Raw genomic sequence first — 18,080 nt, 5'->3', positions numbered from 1 at the left:
TCAGGCATGCTCTCAAAAAAAAAAAAAAACCAAACACCTTAACACTTGAAAAATGAAATTACCAGTATTACCAGTCCTAGATTTTGTTATTTTTTAAAACTAGTACCAAAATGCTAGTCCTGACCCTGTGCTCTGGCCATGCCATCCTTTTGTCCTTCCTGCTGTCCCTTCCTCCTAGAAAAGCTTCCCAGTCTTGAACTGCCAGGTAGCTGCCTGTCCTGTTGGTAAACGCAGCTCCAGCATCACTGCTATGGGGCAGCCCTCCGACCTGCCCTGGGGCTCAGCACGCACGGCCGTCCCTGGCGCCGGTGCAGCCCTCCCCCCGCACCCGGTTCACCTCCGCTACCATCGCGCTTGCGGTCTCCGGGAGCGGGGCCACACACAGCATGTGCCCCAGAGCCAGCGGTCCGGGACGGTTCGGAGACCTGATGACTTCTCCAGCAAATGCACGGTTCCCCTCTGGCGGCACAACTTCGTTTCCAGAAAACACGTGGGTGAACCCTTGTTTACTACCCCTCCCCCCACGCCCGCTTTGGAAGGACAGTGAAAACTGTGACCAACCCAGATTCACATTCCTTCCACTCGCTCTCTTACTCTGGGTCATCCACTGAGCATTACGTAAGGCGAGGCCAGGAATCCTGGCTGAGCGGATGAAACAGCCCCATCCCACCACCATTAAAGTCTGCCCCGTCCACCTTCGGATTCCCATCGTGTGAACGCTCCTCGCTCCTCGATGCGCAGACCTGAACTCGGCCTTCGCCCTTGAGAGCACCCCTGGCCCCCCCGACAGCGCTGCTCTACTCACCGGCCAGCACTCTGAGCTCCACCAGGCTGCCGGAGGAGGCTAAGGGGAGGCTGTGACAACGGGAGCTACGAGGCCCGCTCCTGGACGCCGCTTGGTGGGCTCAGGGCCTAGATGTGCAGAGCTCTTTGGGCAATGCCGCGCCAACTCCCCCACCTGCCATCTGCGTCCCTGACGTGCTGTGTGGCAAAAACGTAGAAATACCAGATCCATGTACATCTGGACGATGGCAGTTCTGTCATCGGTTTCTGTAAGAATTGTCTTACTACATCCACCCGGCATCCCCGGGCAGCGAACCAGGTTCCAAGCCCCCATCTCTCCCTAGGCCCCACCCTCCCCCCCACAGGGGCCAGACAGCTCCACTTCTCCGTCAAGCATTTCTGATCCCCAGTTCTACGGCTGGGAAACACAGAAGTCTGGCTGCTGTCACTCTGCACTTGTCATTTCGTGTACTATGTTGCTCCCCCACTGAGACTGTGCCCCCCCGTGTAACGAGGAAGGCACATGCTATGTCTCTTCATGTGTGAATCCCTACGGCACAGAAGTCCCTTGTGTTTCCATCCGTCACTCATGGCCCGGCCATGAAGTCTCACACTCTGCTTGGTGTACCATGTGAGCAGGGACCCAGTGTGGGAAAGAGTGAGCAGGAAAGAGAGAAAGTCAGAGAAGGTTCAAAAACCACAGGGCTGCGGCCAGGGGTCACACAGAGGTATGCCAGTGCTATAGTGCCTGTTTAATTGAAACCTTGTAATAAAAGTTTAAATACATAAAATGTTTTTTTTATCAAAAGAACATCCCCCACGCCCCCAGCCTGATGTGCACAGAGCAGGGGCAGCGGAAACTGGCTACCTACAGGGAATGGAGAAACGGCACGTCCAACTCTCTTCGGCTTCGTCCTCCTCTGAAGATGCTCTGTGCGTGAATTCAGAGTCCCAGGTGAGTGACGACCCTACCCCACACGGGCTTTCTTCAGGCAACTCGAGTCCACACAAGGCATTCGGTACTGGGGAGAAAGCGCCTCTCGGCTGTCAGAAGACCAGGAAGAGCAGGGCTTCGTGTCTGGGAAGCACTATGTTCTCGACAGTGCGTTCCATGGCGTGCACCTGCTCGGGGGAGGCCGTCAAGAAGGCCAAGGGCCCGATGCGCTGCTCCGCACACGAGTGGCAGAGGTAGCCTCCCTTGTTTTCCTTCCTGTTGCTCTGCAGGGAGGGGGAAGAAAAAGAGGTCAGGGGGACGATCAGACAGCAGGGACTCTCCCCCAAGAGACGAAGCGTTAGCATTCTGATGTTTGCAGACATGCAACACAGCCATCTAGGGTCAACTCGACTCTATCAGATTCCCGGGGGGCAGCAACCTGAACTGATCGAGGCACGGGGAGGAGAGCCGAGGAGAACTGGAGCGGGCCCTCCAGGGAAACCGTGGTCCTGTCAGTGCCGGGCCACAGCCCCACCTGCCAGGCCATCTCGCACCTAAGAAGACGCCCACGACCGAATGGAACGCGACAGAAAGCCCAGGCTGCTGAGACCACATACGTAAGTGATGGGGAGCTTCCTCATGGTGAGCACGGTGTCCACGGGGATGGCGTTGTTGCACTGCCCCACGCAGCAGCGCACCACTCCGGCCTTCAAAACGGCGCTGGTCAGCTCCGCCTGCAGGAAGTACTCCTGCGCACAAAGGGGGAAGAGGGTCACCGCCTGTCTCCACCGCACTCAGCTCGGAAACTCCGCCGGTGCCGGAGCAGAAAATGCGGTTCGGACACGGAAGAGTCCTCACGGGAGACAAGCACCAACCGTCCGAGTGCCCTCGGCTCTTTGGCTGTCCCCTGCCGGTCAGGCCGTCAGCAAGACCGGATGCTTAGAGCGGCTTGGCCAGAGTCTTGACAGAATGGGCAGTTTAAAAAAAAGGGCTTAATGGGCAAACAGGAAATAATGACATTTCAGGACTGCATCTGGACTTTTATCTCACGCCGAGCCATCCCAGAACCACTAAAAATCATTTGCATTCGCCTTTGCAAGCCAGGCGAGCTGAAATAGGTGGCCTTAAAAGATGTGCCCACAGGGACCAGCCTGACCCCTCCTCCCGGGCTTGTGGCTAAGCGAGTGAGCAAACGCTTGGCCTCTTCGAGCCTGTCTCTTCACCTGTCAGATGCGGCAGCAGCGCCCGGTTGGTCTGACTGTTGGGAGGAGGAGACACACACACGCTAAGTGCTCAGGGTCCGGCAGGCAGGGAACACCAAGCCAAACGCTAACAACCTCCCAGACCAGAAAAGCCGGAGGCACGGGGACCAGTGTCGGGTCTGCTGTGCCCGGAATTTAACACAGTTGTGGCAGACAAGTAAAACCACAAATATCTGCTGACCGAGGAATCATGATTTCCTGTTTTCTGGATCCCAACGGGCTATTGATCTAATTGTGGCAAAACCTGTATCCAGTGTCTGGACGGATCTGGCTTTCTCTCTTACAGGATCTGTCTGCCCGCTGCAGAACGGAACAGAAAATACATAAACACTCGTGTTCCCACCAATAACCGAGGGACAATGAAACCAGGAAATCCTTCCAAAACAGAACAACGGCTTCTGCTGCAATTCCCTTTTTCTGTCCTCTCTACTCCCATCCCCCGGGGTAGCCAGTGCCGTGAATTTGGTGTGCACCCATTTTGATCCATCCTAGAAGGGCTTTAAGTTTACACATACAACCCAGAAGGCTAGGTATCATTTTATAGGTATTTGCTGACATAAATGTTATACTTTGGGCTGCTTCCCACCTAGTTCACAGAAGTGCCACACCGGGTAGGACCGCATTGCTCTTTTCACGTCTGATTCAGCCGTTCCCTCCGAGCAGACACTCAGGTTGTTTCTAAATTACTGTCCACAAGGCAGCAACCAACGTGCTTGTACACAGCTTCCCACCCACACACGCAAGGGTTCCTGCGTTTACAAACTTTCTGAGCACAATGCACACCAAGAAATTCACTTAGCGCTACAATTCTATACACACGTACGTGCGTACATCAAAGGCTGAAAGAACAGGTTCATAAAACAGAATTTAACCTTAAGTGCAGCGCAGTCTTTCTCTTTCAGATTTTATTTCTACCTCGCTTTTAAAAAACTTGTCGTAGCCCACTAAATTCGTTTCATAAATCATGAATGGCTTGCGACCAACACTTGGAAAAGCACAGCTCCAAAGTAGCGGTTCTCAAACACATTGGTCTTGGAACCCCTTGACACTACTAAACATGACAGGTTCCAAAGGAGGTTTGTTTACGTGAGTCTGATCTGTTACTATTTACTACATAAGAAAGGGGCGCCTGGGTGGCTCAGTGGGTTAAAACCTCTGCCTTCAGCTTAGGTCATGATCTCAGGGTCCTGGGATCGAGCCCCACATCAGGCTCTCTGCTCAGAGGCAACCTTGCTTCCTCCTCTCTCTCTGCCTGCCTCTCTGCCTACTTGTGATCTCTATCTGTCAAATAAGTAAATAAAATCTTTAAAAAAAAAAAAAAAGAAATTTAAGCCAAGAAATTCTAGAATGCTTTTCTTTTTTTTATCATTATGTTAGTCACCATACAGTAGCAGACCACTAGTTTCTGATGTAGTGTTCCATGATTCATTGTGTGTGTATAACATCCAGTAGTCATTACAACATGTGCCCTACTTAATACCCATTACCAGGTACCTCATCCCCCATCCCCCTCCCCTCTGAAACCCTCAGATTCTTTCCTGGAGTCCATAGTCTCTCGTGGTTCATCTCCCCCTCCAATTTCCCCTTCAGTTCTCCCTTCCTTCTCCTAATGTCCTCCGTGCTATTCCTCATGTTCCACATATGAATGAAACCATATGATAATTGCCTTTCTCTACTTGACTTCTTTCACTCAGCACAATCCCCTCCAGTTCCATCCATGTTGACGCAGATGGCGGGTATTCATCTTTTCTGATGGTTGCGTAATATTCCATTGTATATATGGACCATATCTTCTTCAGCCATTTGTCTGGTGAAGGGCTTCTTAGCTACTTCCAGTTTGGCTATTGGGGACACTGCTGCTCTGAACACTGGGGTGCACGTGACCCTTCTTTTCACTACATCTGTATCTTTGGGGTAAATACCCAGCAGTGCAATTACAGAGTCATAGGGAAGCTCTATTTTTAATTTCTTGAGGAATCTCCACACTGTTTTCCAAAGTGGCTGCACCAACTTGCATTCCCACCAACAGTGTCACATCCTCCCTAAACATGTTGTTTCCTATCTTGTTGATTTTGGCCATTCTAACTGGTGTAAGGTGGTATCTCAATGTGGTTTTGATTCAAATCTTCCTGATGGCTAGTGATGATGAACATTTCTTCACGTGTCTGTTAGCCATTTGTATGTGTTCTTTGGAGAAGTGTCTGCTCATATCATCTGCCCATTTGACTTATTTGTTTTTTGGGTGTTGAGTTTGAGAAGTTCTTTACAGATCTTGGGTATCAGCCCTTTATCTGTAGTGTCATTTGCGACTATCTTCTCCCTATAAAACAGGTGCATCTTGCTTGGGTCGTGGTTAATACTTTCGCATGTGTACATCCCCTCAACCACCCCTCAATAGAGAAGAGGCCTCTGACACAGACCTAAGGGGATATGGATATAAGCAAGATGTAAGAGGTAGACTTTAGAGCAGCAATTATGAAGCTGATCTCTAGACTTGAGAAAAGTATTAGTGACAATACAGAGTCTCTAAGGGCAGAAATGAGATCAAATCAGGCCGAACTTAAAAATGGTATCAACAAAATGCAGTCTAAACTAGATACTGCCAGGGTAAAGGAGGCAGAAGAACAAATTAGTGAGACAGAAGACGACAGAAAAGAAGGAAACCGAGGAGGCATGGGAAAAACAGCTTAAAGCCCAAGAGATCAGACTGAGAGAGATAAATGATGCCATGAAACATTCCAATGTCTGAATGGATGTCTATTGGGATCCCTGAGGGGGTGGACAGAGAGAGGGGGCGTCTAGAAGACATAGTTGAGCAAATCATGGCTGCGAACTTCCCTATCTGGGGAAGGAAACGCATTCGTGTCCGAGAGGCAGAGAGGACCTCTCCCAAGATCAATGACAACAGACTGACGCCCTGACATACAAAAGGACAACTCATGAATCTTAGAAGTAAAAACGCTTACTCTTCTTAATAACAATTAAACCTATCACATGTTAATGTTTTTATCAAAAACAACTGTATTTTCAGAAAAAAAAAAGACTTGGAAGAGTAACATTGCTTCCATGTCTGGCTTGCTGGAAGACAACTGCTTCTGCATTCAGCCTGTGGTGACAACACATGTCCCGTGGCCTCTAGAAAACTCCCCCCGTGCGCTTCTCAGAGCACTGAGAAGGGCGGATGACATCCTGGTGTCCTACATAGCACAGAGCACGGCAGCCAAGGTCTAAACAGAACTAAGAAACACGGCTGCAACTCTTTACGCAGGCTCTCTTCATGCGCCCTTCAATTTGTCTGACTCTCCTCCGTCCGGGAGGTGGATCTGAGGCTTGCCCCCAACAAACCCTTTCCTGTGGCATAAACTTGATCATACTTGATGTCTCGGTCTTCGCTGTGCTCTAGGCAGATGAGCTCGGTTCGGGTCAGATCCAGTGAGCCAGCCAGGGGCTCCTTCCTGAGGGCCTGTGGTCAGTCCCAGCCGACAGCCTGGGCTGTCGCAGGGTCTGTCCCTGGAGCCCCTTTCTGCTTGGGTGCAGCCAACCTTCGGGGCTTAATTTAACTCCTGTGGCAGGAAACAGTTTTGGGGTTCGATTGGGGCAGACGTCTCTTGGTGAGTACCTAGCTGAATGCACAAGAGCTCATTTCTTCCTCCCATTTGGTTTGGCTCTCAGATTTCTTCCTCCTGTTCAGCTGCCTCTTAGCCTCCTTTCTTGCTTCAGAAAAGGCTGGCAGGGAAGCTGTCTGGTTCAGTCCGTGAAGCAACTCCCCCCGCAACTCCCCGCCCTGATTTCCAGGGAGGAACCAATGGTCACAGAGTCACTCTTGGCTTAGTTTGGTTTGTCTGTTGCTATAGCTTTTGATATCTTTGAGTAAAACCAGACACGTTCTACTTGGAAACTGGGAAATGACACTTTGATTCTCCCACATGCAACCTTCTGGACCATTCTCCAAAACTGGGCAAACACTTTTGGCAACACTGCTTGGCCACAATAGTCATTAGACTCTGGACAGAAATGACCAACTAACAAATCCATAAATTAGACAATACCATCTTGCAACTGGGTTTTGTAAAAGGGAGATCTTTGGAAGTTGGGCCTTTAAGATTTTGTTTCCATCTTGTTTGTGTGATATTGCTAAAGTTAATTTATAAAAGAGCTCTAGTTTAAAGGCAAGAACTTGTAAAAACTGGGCATTCTAAAACTCGGAAAGATAGGGCGCCTGGGTGGCTCAGTTGGTTAAGCGTCTTCTTTGGCTCAGGTCATGATCCCGGGGTCCTGGGATTGAGCCCCTCTACCCACCCACCACTTGTGATCTCTACTCACACTGCCTCACAAATACATAAAATCTTTTACAATTATAAAATTCAGAAAGATAGAAATCCAAATGTTTAAGTTCCTGTGACCTTGGAAAATACTTGGAATTAAAAGCTAATTTAAGGTTGTTGGTTTACTAGAAATAAGGGAACCAAGTCTGTAAAGCTGTAGAAGTTTTGTGAGAAGGGACTCTTTGGAAAGGAGTTTTGTGCGCGGTCAGGACTAAGATTACGAAGACTTACTATATAAAGAGTCTATTAGGGAGCGACTGATGTGTGGGGAAGGGAAGGGAGTGAAAGCGCGCGGGATCAGACACGAGTTGAACAGTGACTCGGTATCAACAGGAACCTCAGCTGGTTCTCTGCGGAGTTCCAAAAGTTGGATTACTCTTTAGGGCATCCTACACGGGGGCAAGAGTCCTGGTTTGTGACCATGTGCGTCGAGGGCATGCCCTTGGCAAGGGAGTTGTCTTCGGTCAAGGCAATCCCTGATGGTCCTATGAGGCAGGACCATGGGCAGCGCTCCTGCCGCTGGGAGTCCCTCATTCCTGACGAAGACTTTCAACTAAGGCGAAGAGTGCATTCCAACAGATTCTTGCTTGAACCATCCCTGGTTCTCTGTTTGCTCTTCCAGATTTAAGGCTATGACTTAGAGAAATTTGGTAAAATATTCCTTTGGAAACAAATATCGAACACTTACCTTCTTCTCCCAATCTGATCCCTCCAGAATTCAGAAACTCTGACTATTCTTATTTTTATAGAACTGTATGTATTTGCATAAGTTTGGTGAGAATCTGGTCTTATACAGAACACAACTGGAAACAGTGGTTATGTTACCAAGGCTTTGACAGGAATGTCCTATTTGAGGGACACGTGCATAGGCTCAGATATGACCAGACAGTTTCAAGGAACTAAGGATGACTTTATGGAACCAACGAAACCCCTTGGAAAAATCAGTCTGGTACCTTGCTTATACGGTTCCCAGCAGCCTTACCAGAGGAGTAAAGGAGGTCACCTCCCAGCACGTGCAGGGACCTCAAGATATTTTGGGGACCTCGAAGGTAGGAATTCACCGAAATCTGTAGTATTGTAGGTAATGTCTGGTGCCAACTGTTCGCTTTGTCTTCTTCGCCTCAAGAGGCTGTTAGAAGGTGAATGTGAAATTGCTTACGAACAGTCCCAGCAGAGCAAATTCATCCAAAAAGGGCGCGGGGAGGGGCAATTAGTATTCTTGCCATGCTTATGTGAACAATTAGGCCAACTCTGTTAAAACTGGCCTTATTTTACAAACAAATGAGTCTTCATTTGGCTACCTTTGAAAATGAGGGCGATTTTAGAAAAACTGTTCCAGTAACACACCTTCGTGGGTGTTAGATTCTAGTTCTGAATGAACAGTCTTTGAGCGATCAGTTTGCCTGTTCAGCCGGACTGAAGCCGTGCTGGCCGCTCTGCCTCCAGTAAGAGCGGCCCTTGGAAGGGACTCTGCTTAAGGCCCCGTGCTGTAACCAGGATCTTTAAGATGCGGACGGATTCCCACTGGGCAAATGAATCATTTCACGGTCTAACAGTTTCTGAAAGCTAAAAACCAACCAACCACACCTTTAAAACCCCAAACATCATGGGAAAAATAAGTTTTCCTTTACAATTAGCTTGAAGACAATCAGGCACTGGTGCAGTGAGAGGACAGTTGAGACAACTGTTCAGTTGCCCTGGCCATTGAGACGACCAGCCACCTGGCCCAAGGCACGATTATACAGCACGTGTCAAAGTGGCAGACTCTCCCAGTCCCCAAAACCCTGCTGGTGGATCCAAAACTGCCTAATAGCTTCCCCCCCAGACTCTAAATTCCACAAGGCCATGGAGCGTGTTACTTGTCTAGTCACCTGTACTGCCCAGCGCTAACTACAGTGCTAGGCGCGGCACAGGGGCTGCCAACGGAAGGAACAGACAATTAATCAAGCCACCTCCACTCTTCCCTGACGTCCTGGGGGTCCGCTAGTGCCACAGGTGTGAAGACAGGAGCCGCTGGGAAACACCATCGTCCAGGGAACTGCCAAAGGGCTCGTGTCATAGTCAAGTGTGAGCAGGAGGACCCACATAGCCACAGCAAACGCTATCCCAAGGAAGGAAAACAAAACCTACCCCAAAGCTTCGCTTGAACCCTCAGGCTTCAGGAACCCAAAGGCACCTGACACCACTACCTCTGCATCCCTTCCTTAACCGTTTCTAGGCTGCTCTGGTCCTCACCAGCCGTCAAGTCCCCAGCTCCTAAGTCCTCACCCACCACCTCCTGGGGGCGATCCTGTCCTCGTCCCTGTTGCACAGAGGAGAGCACAAGAGTTGAGAAAGAGGCCACTTATGCAAACGTCCGAGAGATGGGACCACAGGAGATACGGGGCTCCAACCTGGGTTTAAGTCCAGAACCTGCGCTCTCTCACCACCAAGCAACAGTGAGGCTCCCCCTCTCCCACAATCTGCAGGATTCCAGGACAAGCAGGCACATGACGACAGAGCTTCGCCACGAGAGGTGCCGAATGAATGAGTGCATGCGAGCCACGACCCCACGTCTTCCTCGGGTGCCAGCCCCCCTCCCCCATACCTCCCTCCTAGAGCCGAACATCTCGACGACCAGTAACCTCGAGACCAGTAACCACCTCAGAGGACCCCCAGCCCGCATTCTCCCAACGCACCGACAGTTACCCCGTCAAGCCACCCGGACCCTTCCCTAACCCCTCCTCTCGGTGCAGGTGCAGCCCCAGCTGCACCCCCAGCCCGCGCCAGCATCACAGATGAGGACACAGGTGCACAGAGTGATGAGTGACCTGTCCACAAACTGTCCAGCCGGGAGAACTGAGCTGTGCGCCGAGGACCACCAGGGCCTCCAGAATCGGGCCTGGTCCAGCCCCAGGCCGGGACGGGGGCCGCCCTCATCCAGGGACAAACCCTTCCCGAGCGCCAACAGTGTGCTAGGCACTGTGCTGAGGATACACCTGTGCCACGTGGATTAAGACTCGTGGATTCTGGGAGGCCGAGAAGCTGTCTCTGAGAAACCACATGACTTCCCGACACTGCATTCAACAATGCAGTGATTCTCTTCACTTCCTCAAAACTTAAGGAAACAAAGGAACCAAAGGGCTTCTGGGGATTCGCTAGATGTTCTAAGGCGGTGAGAGAGAAGGAGGCTGCCTGACCTGCTCCTGGTCACAGACACCACAGTGGCTTCTCACTCTGGGTTGCAGGAACAATGGCTTCCTTTTGTTCGAAAGCCTCAGCATGCAGGGCTGCCCCATTCACGTGTTTTCATGTTCTCCACTTCATTATCCTAGTCCCCTGCCCGGAGCCTTCAACACCCCACAGCCTTCCTCTCCCAGCAGAGCGGGGGCTTGGCCACTTCCAAAGAGGATGTCTCCAAACAGAGGCCTTGGCCGTGACAAAAAGCAGAAGTATTTCCTCTCACGCAAGGGCGTTCGGACCCAAACTTCAGCTCACACGGACGGGCCACGTTTCCGGGGCTCCCTCAGGGCCCTTATGGGAGCAACAGATGTTTTCCAACCCAGCCTCAGCAAGGGGGAAGTATTTCTCTCAATTCCGTACCCTTTTCTACATGGGGGAAAATTCATGTTCCCCATAAAATGTAGGTGATCACCCACTGATGAGCTTCCAACTAGCTTTAAAAAGCCTTTCAGACGCTTCTATGTAACTAGTGGGGTGGGACTCTCAGGTAGACAATCTCCGTGGAAAACCTGGCAGCATCTAGAAAGATCACGTACCCATTTATCCTCTACCTAGAAACTGAGATTCTAGAACGTATACCCCAGGACGCACTGGCGAACCAGAAAACGATGTGTGCCTTGTGATGCCTCGTGGCATTACTCCTCAAGGCAAGAGACTGGACAGGGCCCAGCGGCCATCAGGGAGGGGCTACACCAGCCATGATACACGGACCCAGTGACGACTCCACAGCGGTCCGAAGGGATGAGAAAGAGCTGCACGCGAGACTAACAGGGAGTGATCTCCACACACGTTTCCCAGTGACAAAGCGAGGTTCAGAATGCTAGCTAGGGAATGTCACCTTTCACGAAAAAGGAGCATAGGAAAATTTATACGTATCTGCTGATACTTGCAAAAAGAAATACTGAAGGATACATTGAACACAAATTTTTAAAAAATAGCTCTCAATGGTGCAGGGAGAGAGTCTGAAGGGGACAAAGACAGAATGAGATACAAAGTTCTGACGTTGAAAACATAATAACATAAATAAATAACATAAATAAACATAAATCTTATACATTCAAAAAAGATAATTAAGTCACAAAGAAGCAAAGCAATCCCTGTAGAGACAGCAAACAAACAGATCTACCTTCTTTTTTTTTTTTTTTTTTTAGATTTTTATTTATTTGACAGACAGAGATCACAAGTAGGCAGAGAGGCAGGCAGAGAGAGAGGAAGGGAAGCAGGCTCCCTGCTGAGCAGAGAGCCCGATGTGGGACTCGATCCCAGGACCCTGAGATCATGACCTGAGCCGAAGGCAGCGGCTTAATCCACTGAGCCACCCAGGCGCCCCAGATCTATCTTCTTTAATTACACTGGCGGATCTAACCCCAGAGGAAAAAGAACTTACTTCAAGAGCCCTCAGAACATGGTACTCGTACAACACGTCCTAGTGGAATATGGAGAAACGGGGCTGTCAGGAAATCTCAAATTGCACTCAGTACTCTGCTTACAGGAATACTGGTACTACTTTGTAACTACTTCTTCAGTAGAAGAGTGTAAATAAGTGATCAATAAGTACCGTTAGGAACCGAGATCTACACAACCACGTAAGAAAGCAAATCTAGCGTGGTGCATTCTGTAGCACACTCACTCCACCACGAGCGCATTAGAAGGAAGGAGGGGGGGTCTTACACTGCTCTCTATTAAGAAACTTACAAGACTTCACAATTCTGTTTGGACCCTGACTTAAACAAAACAACTCAAAAAAGGCATTTTTGAGACAATCACAAAAGTATGAATATGGACTGGGTAGCAGAGGCCACATGGAACTATTATAAATTTTACAGCGTAACGGCACTGTAATTATGGGGTGGAGTCCCCCTTTTTTTAGAGATATATATTCCAACTGTATATAGGTATTATTTGTATGTAGTAATTCAATTTATTCTTTTCTTGACTTTTAAATATCTCAGAATTTTCCCAAGTTAGAAAAAGTCCCATTGAGCCAAGCGGAACGCTGCTCCGCAATACCTCAGCTACAAGTCACCAATGCGGCAGCTCGGTTCTGTGATGAATCCAGCCCCCAGAGCAGCACCAAGTCTAGAGAAAACCACACTCCAGGTTCTAAAAAGATACTTGCGGTCAAAGTTTATACAAAACTCATGTAATCTCTACCTAGAGACTGTTCATGCGTAAAAATTATAGTTGACCCTCAAACAATTTTGAAATGCATGGGTCTACTTACACACGGATTTTTTTTTTATAGTGCAATGCTGTAAATGTATTTTCTCTTCCTTATGATTTTCCCTTTCTAGCTTACTTTATCATAAGAATACCAGACAGAATACATCCAACATACGGAACATGTGTTAATCGACTGTTTGTGCTATCGGTGAGGCTTCTAGACAACAGTCAGCTACTAGTTAAGTTTTAGGGGAGTCAAGAGCTACCGGCTGTCAACGGTGAGGTACGGTATGGGAGGGGGTGGGTGTGGTTCAGGGCTCCTCACCCCGATGTTCAACGGTCAACTGTATTTCTACTTCCCCCCACCCTGGGGTCCTAGCTCAGAGATTGAGAACAGCTACTCTTATCTCTAAACCATGGGGCCAAGTCCAGACCAGCCCCTGCCGCTGTCACTAAAGTTTTATTGGGATACAGCCACACTCACGCATTAACGACTTGCCTGCGGCTGCTCTCACACTCTTGGGGCAGCGTTAAGCCAATGCACCAGAGGCCATACGGCCTGCAACAGAGACCTGACACATTTACTGTCTGGCCCTTTCAAGAAAAAGCCTGCAAAGCTCTGCTCTAAGTCCTCTCTGGAAACCGCTGGGTGACCCAGGTGCCAGTAAGGACACAACCCAAAGAAGGGGCTCTGGCTCTGGGATCTGACACAAAAGCCATCGCCCATGGTGAGGCCCCAGCAAAGCAAAGCTTCCAGGCGAAACACGTAGCTGATTTCAAGTTCCAGAAACAACCTATGGTCAGATGGGCCCGTCTAAGAGCAGCTTAGAAGAAAAAAGTGCTACCAACACGCAGGGAAGTCAGTCTCATGCAAGAAGCTTTTGCTTTGGGACGGGTCCTGGAGTACTGGTCCGCAAAGCTTCCCCTTGGGAGGCTCTCAGACCATCTTCCTCAAATATGGGAAGAGAAATCCTGTGTGTTGTCTCGGTCATCGTCCAGCTCTGCGCCTGGAATGGAGGCTGGGGGAGGGCAGGCGTTCTCTGGCCGCCATGTCACCTCCGGGGCCTAGAAACGGGCGCTGTTCTGTTCTGAGCATCAGGGTTCTGTGTCACCACCACTGAACAACGCTAGGACTTCCAGACCATGTACTAAAAACCCATTACTGCCCCACACCAGCAGCCCGCCCCGAGGTGCAAAGCTGTTGGCGTTCACGGCTCAGACTCCACAGCTCCCAACAGTCCCACCTCCTTGAGAGCATGAAATATAGTGCTTCGGCTGCACAGTCTTTTCTGTTCTCAAGACAACAAAGAAAGAAAGAGTATTTACAGTAACTTTTACACTGAAGTTTTTTGTTTTTGGCTTAAGTATTTTTGGTTCAGGGAAAGATGGACCAAGTAGCCACTGTAAGCTCAGACTTCTGTTCTCGTTTCCAACAAAACTGAAAAGACTAACCGGCTTACATCCCGACCTGTGAAGGGCAGGAGAGGACTGGATATAAGTGGGGGGAGCACGTTGGTTTGTAGGGAATAAAGAGTGAGCGCCGACCCTTCCCTATAACTTAGCTCTTGACCAGAGGCCTGGTGCCTGAATATTCCTTCTCCCCTCCCCAAGGACATTTTCCTTGGAAGAAGTCTGTTGGTGGTAGCAGCAGTTGCCGGTTCAAAATGAACTGGGGAAAGGGAGGGAGAGAGTGCAGACACAGGAAACATTCTTGCTGGTGTCTCCCCAAGACTGTTCAGCACAAAGTGAGCAAGGGAGAAATTAAGAAACACATCAACAGTGGAGATTTTAAAAAGAACTTGTAAAACTGAATCAGGAAAGAATTAAGAAAACCCGCATTTTTGTCTCTTTGATCACAACGCTTCCTGCAACAGCCATGAGCCCCAAAAGAAGCCCTTCTCTGCCAGCCTGGGATCCTGAACCAAAGGCCTTCCCAGGTCACAGACTGATCCCTTATTCAAACCCAGTGAACTCTGAATGTTGCTGAAGTAACTTGTGCTACTGATTCCTCTTACCCCAGCTAAAGTCAGAATGTTCTCCAAGGATTTGGTCATGATGAGACGCTTCTTGGCACGGGTTACTGCAACATACAGTAAATTCCATTCATCCTCAGAAAACGACTCTAAAGAAAGTGAAGGGAAGAAAGGTTTCAGCTCAGAGCCTGCTGATAAAATGTGTGTTCTCCTCTACACGTTCACTACCCCTCCCTGCCCCCACCTCCCCCACCAAGGAAAACCTCTCAAGACCTGCTGGCTGCACACACAAACTCTTCCTCCAAACACCAACTCCCAAAACATACAAAACCGAATAGACTAGTGGCACGAAATACTGAGTTTTAACCTTTGCTGCGACTGGTAAATCCCAGAGCCCGTTCACAGGTCGTTTGATACCTGGGAGGTTCTCATTCATCCCCCCAGATCTCCTCATGACAGCTGTGTGGGACTGACGGGGACACTGAGGCTCACAGAGGCCAAGACACAGACACACGGGCCGAAGCTGAGCAAGGGTCCGTGAGTAGAAGCCAAGGCTACTTGTCTCCAAAGCCCATGTTCTTCCCTTTTCCTGACACTCTCTCTGTCTCTCTCTCTCTGGAAATGTCTTGGGCTGTCATATGACAAGCAGAGAAGAAACACACATCCCTCTACTGTGTCCCGGAAGCCTGGCCCCTGACAGTCACCACACCAGCATGGTGGTGAGAACGTGGCCCTGAGCCACTCGTTGGTGACCATGCTAAAAGCCACCAGACTGTGCACTTTAAATGGGCAGATTTTATGGTATGTGAATCAGACCCCGATAAAGCGGTTATAAAACAAAATATAAAAATATGTAAACATGCAATGGCCAGCGAGGGAAAAAAAAGGGTAGTAATGTATTAAATAAACTTTTCTTCTCCAATATGGAGCCGCTGTTGCCTCGGGCCACTCCGCTGCCCCACTCTGCTCTAACCTACCTTCAGCACCACATCTCTCTATGTTAGGAATAAATTCATCAGAGACCAGGAGTTTGTACCATTTCTACTCACAGCCTGCCAATGTAGGCTACACCCCAAATTCTGAGTCCATAGTCAGCAGAATGTTTGTTTGTTTGCAGAAAAACGTTACATGGTTTAATTCTAAGATTCAAAACCAAAATGACTGCACAGATGCCCAGAACATAATAACTTGCCTTGAGAATAAACTTACATAAAAGCAAACAAATGATACAAAGTGCTTACTTTTTTATGACTTCCTGGCCTCTTTAAGTAAAAAGGACATTTAATTTTAAAAAACTACACTTTGGGGGGGGGGGCACCTGGGTGGCTCAGTGGGTTAAAGCCTCTGCCTTCGGCTCAGGTCATGATCCCGGGGTCCTGGGATCGAGTCCCACATCGGGCTCTCTGCTCAGCAGGGAGCCTGCCTCCTCCTCCTGTCTCTCTCTGCCTGCCTCTCTGCCTGCTTGTGATCTCTGTCAAATAAATAAAATCTTTTAAAAATTAATTAATTTTAAAAAAAAACTACACTTTGGGGACGCCTGGGTGGCTCAGTCGGTTAAATGTCTGACTCTTAATTTCAGTTCAGGTCACAATCTCAGGGTCCTGGGGTCGAGCCCCGAGTCAGGGGCCGTGCTCAGCGGGGAGTCTGCTCGAGATTCTGGCCCTCCGCCCCTCCCCGCACACGTGCCTGCACACTGCCTGTCTCTCTCTCTCAGATAAATAAAGTCTGAACAGCAACACCTGTGGGGAGCAGGTGACTTGTGTCAAAGCTCCTGTGAGGCTGGGCAGCCAGCACCTGTGACGAAAAACCCAGAGCTGAAACCGGACCGCCACGCCCGCAGCCTGGGAGGGGCGGACCCACGAGACTCGCTTTCCTCAAACACACAGTGTGACGGTTAAAAAACTGGGAGCTAGGAGGTGTCTTTGTTTTCCTTCTAGAAGGGTCCTGCCAAGAGGCCGCCACACCCAGCAGAAAGCAGGCGACAAGGGGAGCCCCGCGGGCGGGCGGCACACGGACGTGTCTCACCGACTCGGAAGTGGGGCAGCTGCGAGAGGTTGTGCCTGGCACATGGCACTTTCACAAAATCATCCAACACGTGCACGGTGTCAAACTCCAAGCCTTTGGCCTTGTGCACAGTGCCCAAAATGTACTCTGTGTTCAAAAGAGAGCGCACGGTTAGGTGGGGCTGTGGCAGGGAAGGGAAGGAGAGGGAAGAGAAAAGCGAGCTCTTCCTGCCACGCTCCTAAAAGCAATGGCGCAGCCAGGACCCTTCCTTGCCCACGTGTTGCTCTGGGGACAGCGGTGGGGGCAGAGAGACAGGAAATGACAGGAGAAAAGAAAAAGAGAGGGAGAGAAAAATGAGAAGACGGGGAAGGAGCAACTTCAGCACAGACGGGCCACTACCGGGGAATCACGTTCCAGAGCTGGCGGGGACTGGCCCAGCCCTGCAGTCTGCATGCAAAGGGACGGAGCCACGGGAGCCCTGAGCCACTTGTCCGCAGTCCCACCCGGGGCAGACCCCACGACAGAACTGAAGGCCCGTAAGGAAGAGCGCCAGCTCTGCTCCCCATCCCCCAGGCTCTGAGGCAGGGGTGCCTGAGTTTTAACCCGCTGGGCCCCCCGGAGGCCCCCAGGAAGAGGACCGTCGGACCGCCCTCCCACCGGGAGGTGAGGAACCCCTGTCCTCCTCACCTGCGAAGTCCAGGTCTTCTATGTGGCACCTCTCGATCCTTCGCACGAGGTCTGGGATCCTGGTGTTGTATTTCTCCACGACTGCAATCTTGGCCTCCAGCTCCTTGTCCTCGGCCGCCGTCACGTACCTCTTGAAACCACTAAAGCCTTCTTTGTGCACCCATCTTCTAATGAACCTGTCCTTAATAACGAGGTTCTCTGAGGAGAACACACACTCGGGTTAACACAACAGGTAACACTAAGCTACGCGGCAGCAGCTCCACATTCCTAGCCAAGAGCAGCACAAACCCCGGGGGATCCAGGTTCTAGTCCCAACTGCATCACTAACCTGCTGTGTGACCCTGGGCAATTCAGAGAGGACCTGTGCTTTAGCCTCTCCGTCTCCAAACTTAGGATCGAGGGCCCAACCCTCGACAGCCTTACCTACTTCACAGGGATGTGAAACAGCGCAGTGCGGGAAAGAACTATGCTATAGGATGTTAGAAATGACCATCTGGGGCTCATGCAGAGGTTTCGGCGGATAAAGGTGCCCAGGCAGGCAGAAAGATGGTGAGGGAAGACAGCCTAAGGGACTGACAATAGGAAGAAACGCAGACTCCTGAGAGAAGGGTCTGGAAAGTGCTCTCAGGATCTCTGTGACAGGCGGCCTCGGGCATCCCACTCTTGATAGGAAGAGAGCTGCACTGGTCCCCGCTCCTCCAGGAGGAAAGTAAGATCGCTGACACAG

General features: G+C 50.1%; 1 protein-coding gene across 4 annotated transcripts in view; it reads right to left on the bottom strand.

Annotated features, from left to right (window-relative positions):
* Positions 1–550: 550 nt before the first annotated feature.
* FBH1 (F-box DNA helicase 1) overlaps positions 551–18,080 on the bottom strand; it is a 49,252-nt gene continuing 31,722 nt past the window's right edge. For 3 of the 4 annotated variants that reach the window (XM_047740972.1, XM_047740969.1, XM_047740971.1), the window contains 5 exons: positions 17,354–17,551; positions 16,688–16,813; positions 14,705–14,811; positions 2,335–2,466; positions 1,515–2,001 (listed from right to left, as the gene is read on the bottom strand). In XM_047740972.1, the coding sequence (XP_047596928.1) occupies positions 1,831–2,001; positions 2,335–2,466; positions 14,705–14,811; positions 16,688–16,813; positions 17,354–17,551 (734 nt within the window). In that variant the 3' untranslated portion in view covers positions 1,515–1,830. Of the gene's footprint in view, positions 982–1,514; positions 2,002–2,334; positions 2,467–14,704; positions 14,812–16,687; positions 16,814–17,353; positions 17,552–18,080 lie in introns of those variants that run through there. The other variant, XR_007129379.1, reaches the window with a different exon arrangement.

Source organism: Lutra lutra, chromosome 8 (genome assembly GCF_902655055.1).
Source record: "Lutra lutra chromosome 8, mLutLut1.2, whole genome shotgun sequence".
NCBI lineage: Eukaryota > Metazoa > Chordata > Mammalia > Carnivora > Mustelidae > Lutra > Lutra lutra.
This window is presented reverse-complemented; position numbering and strand designations above follow the sequence as displayed.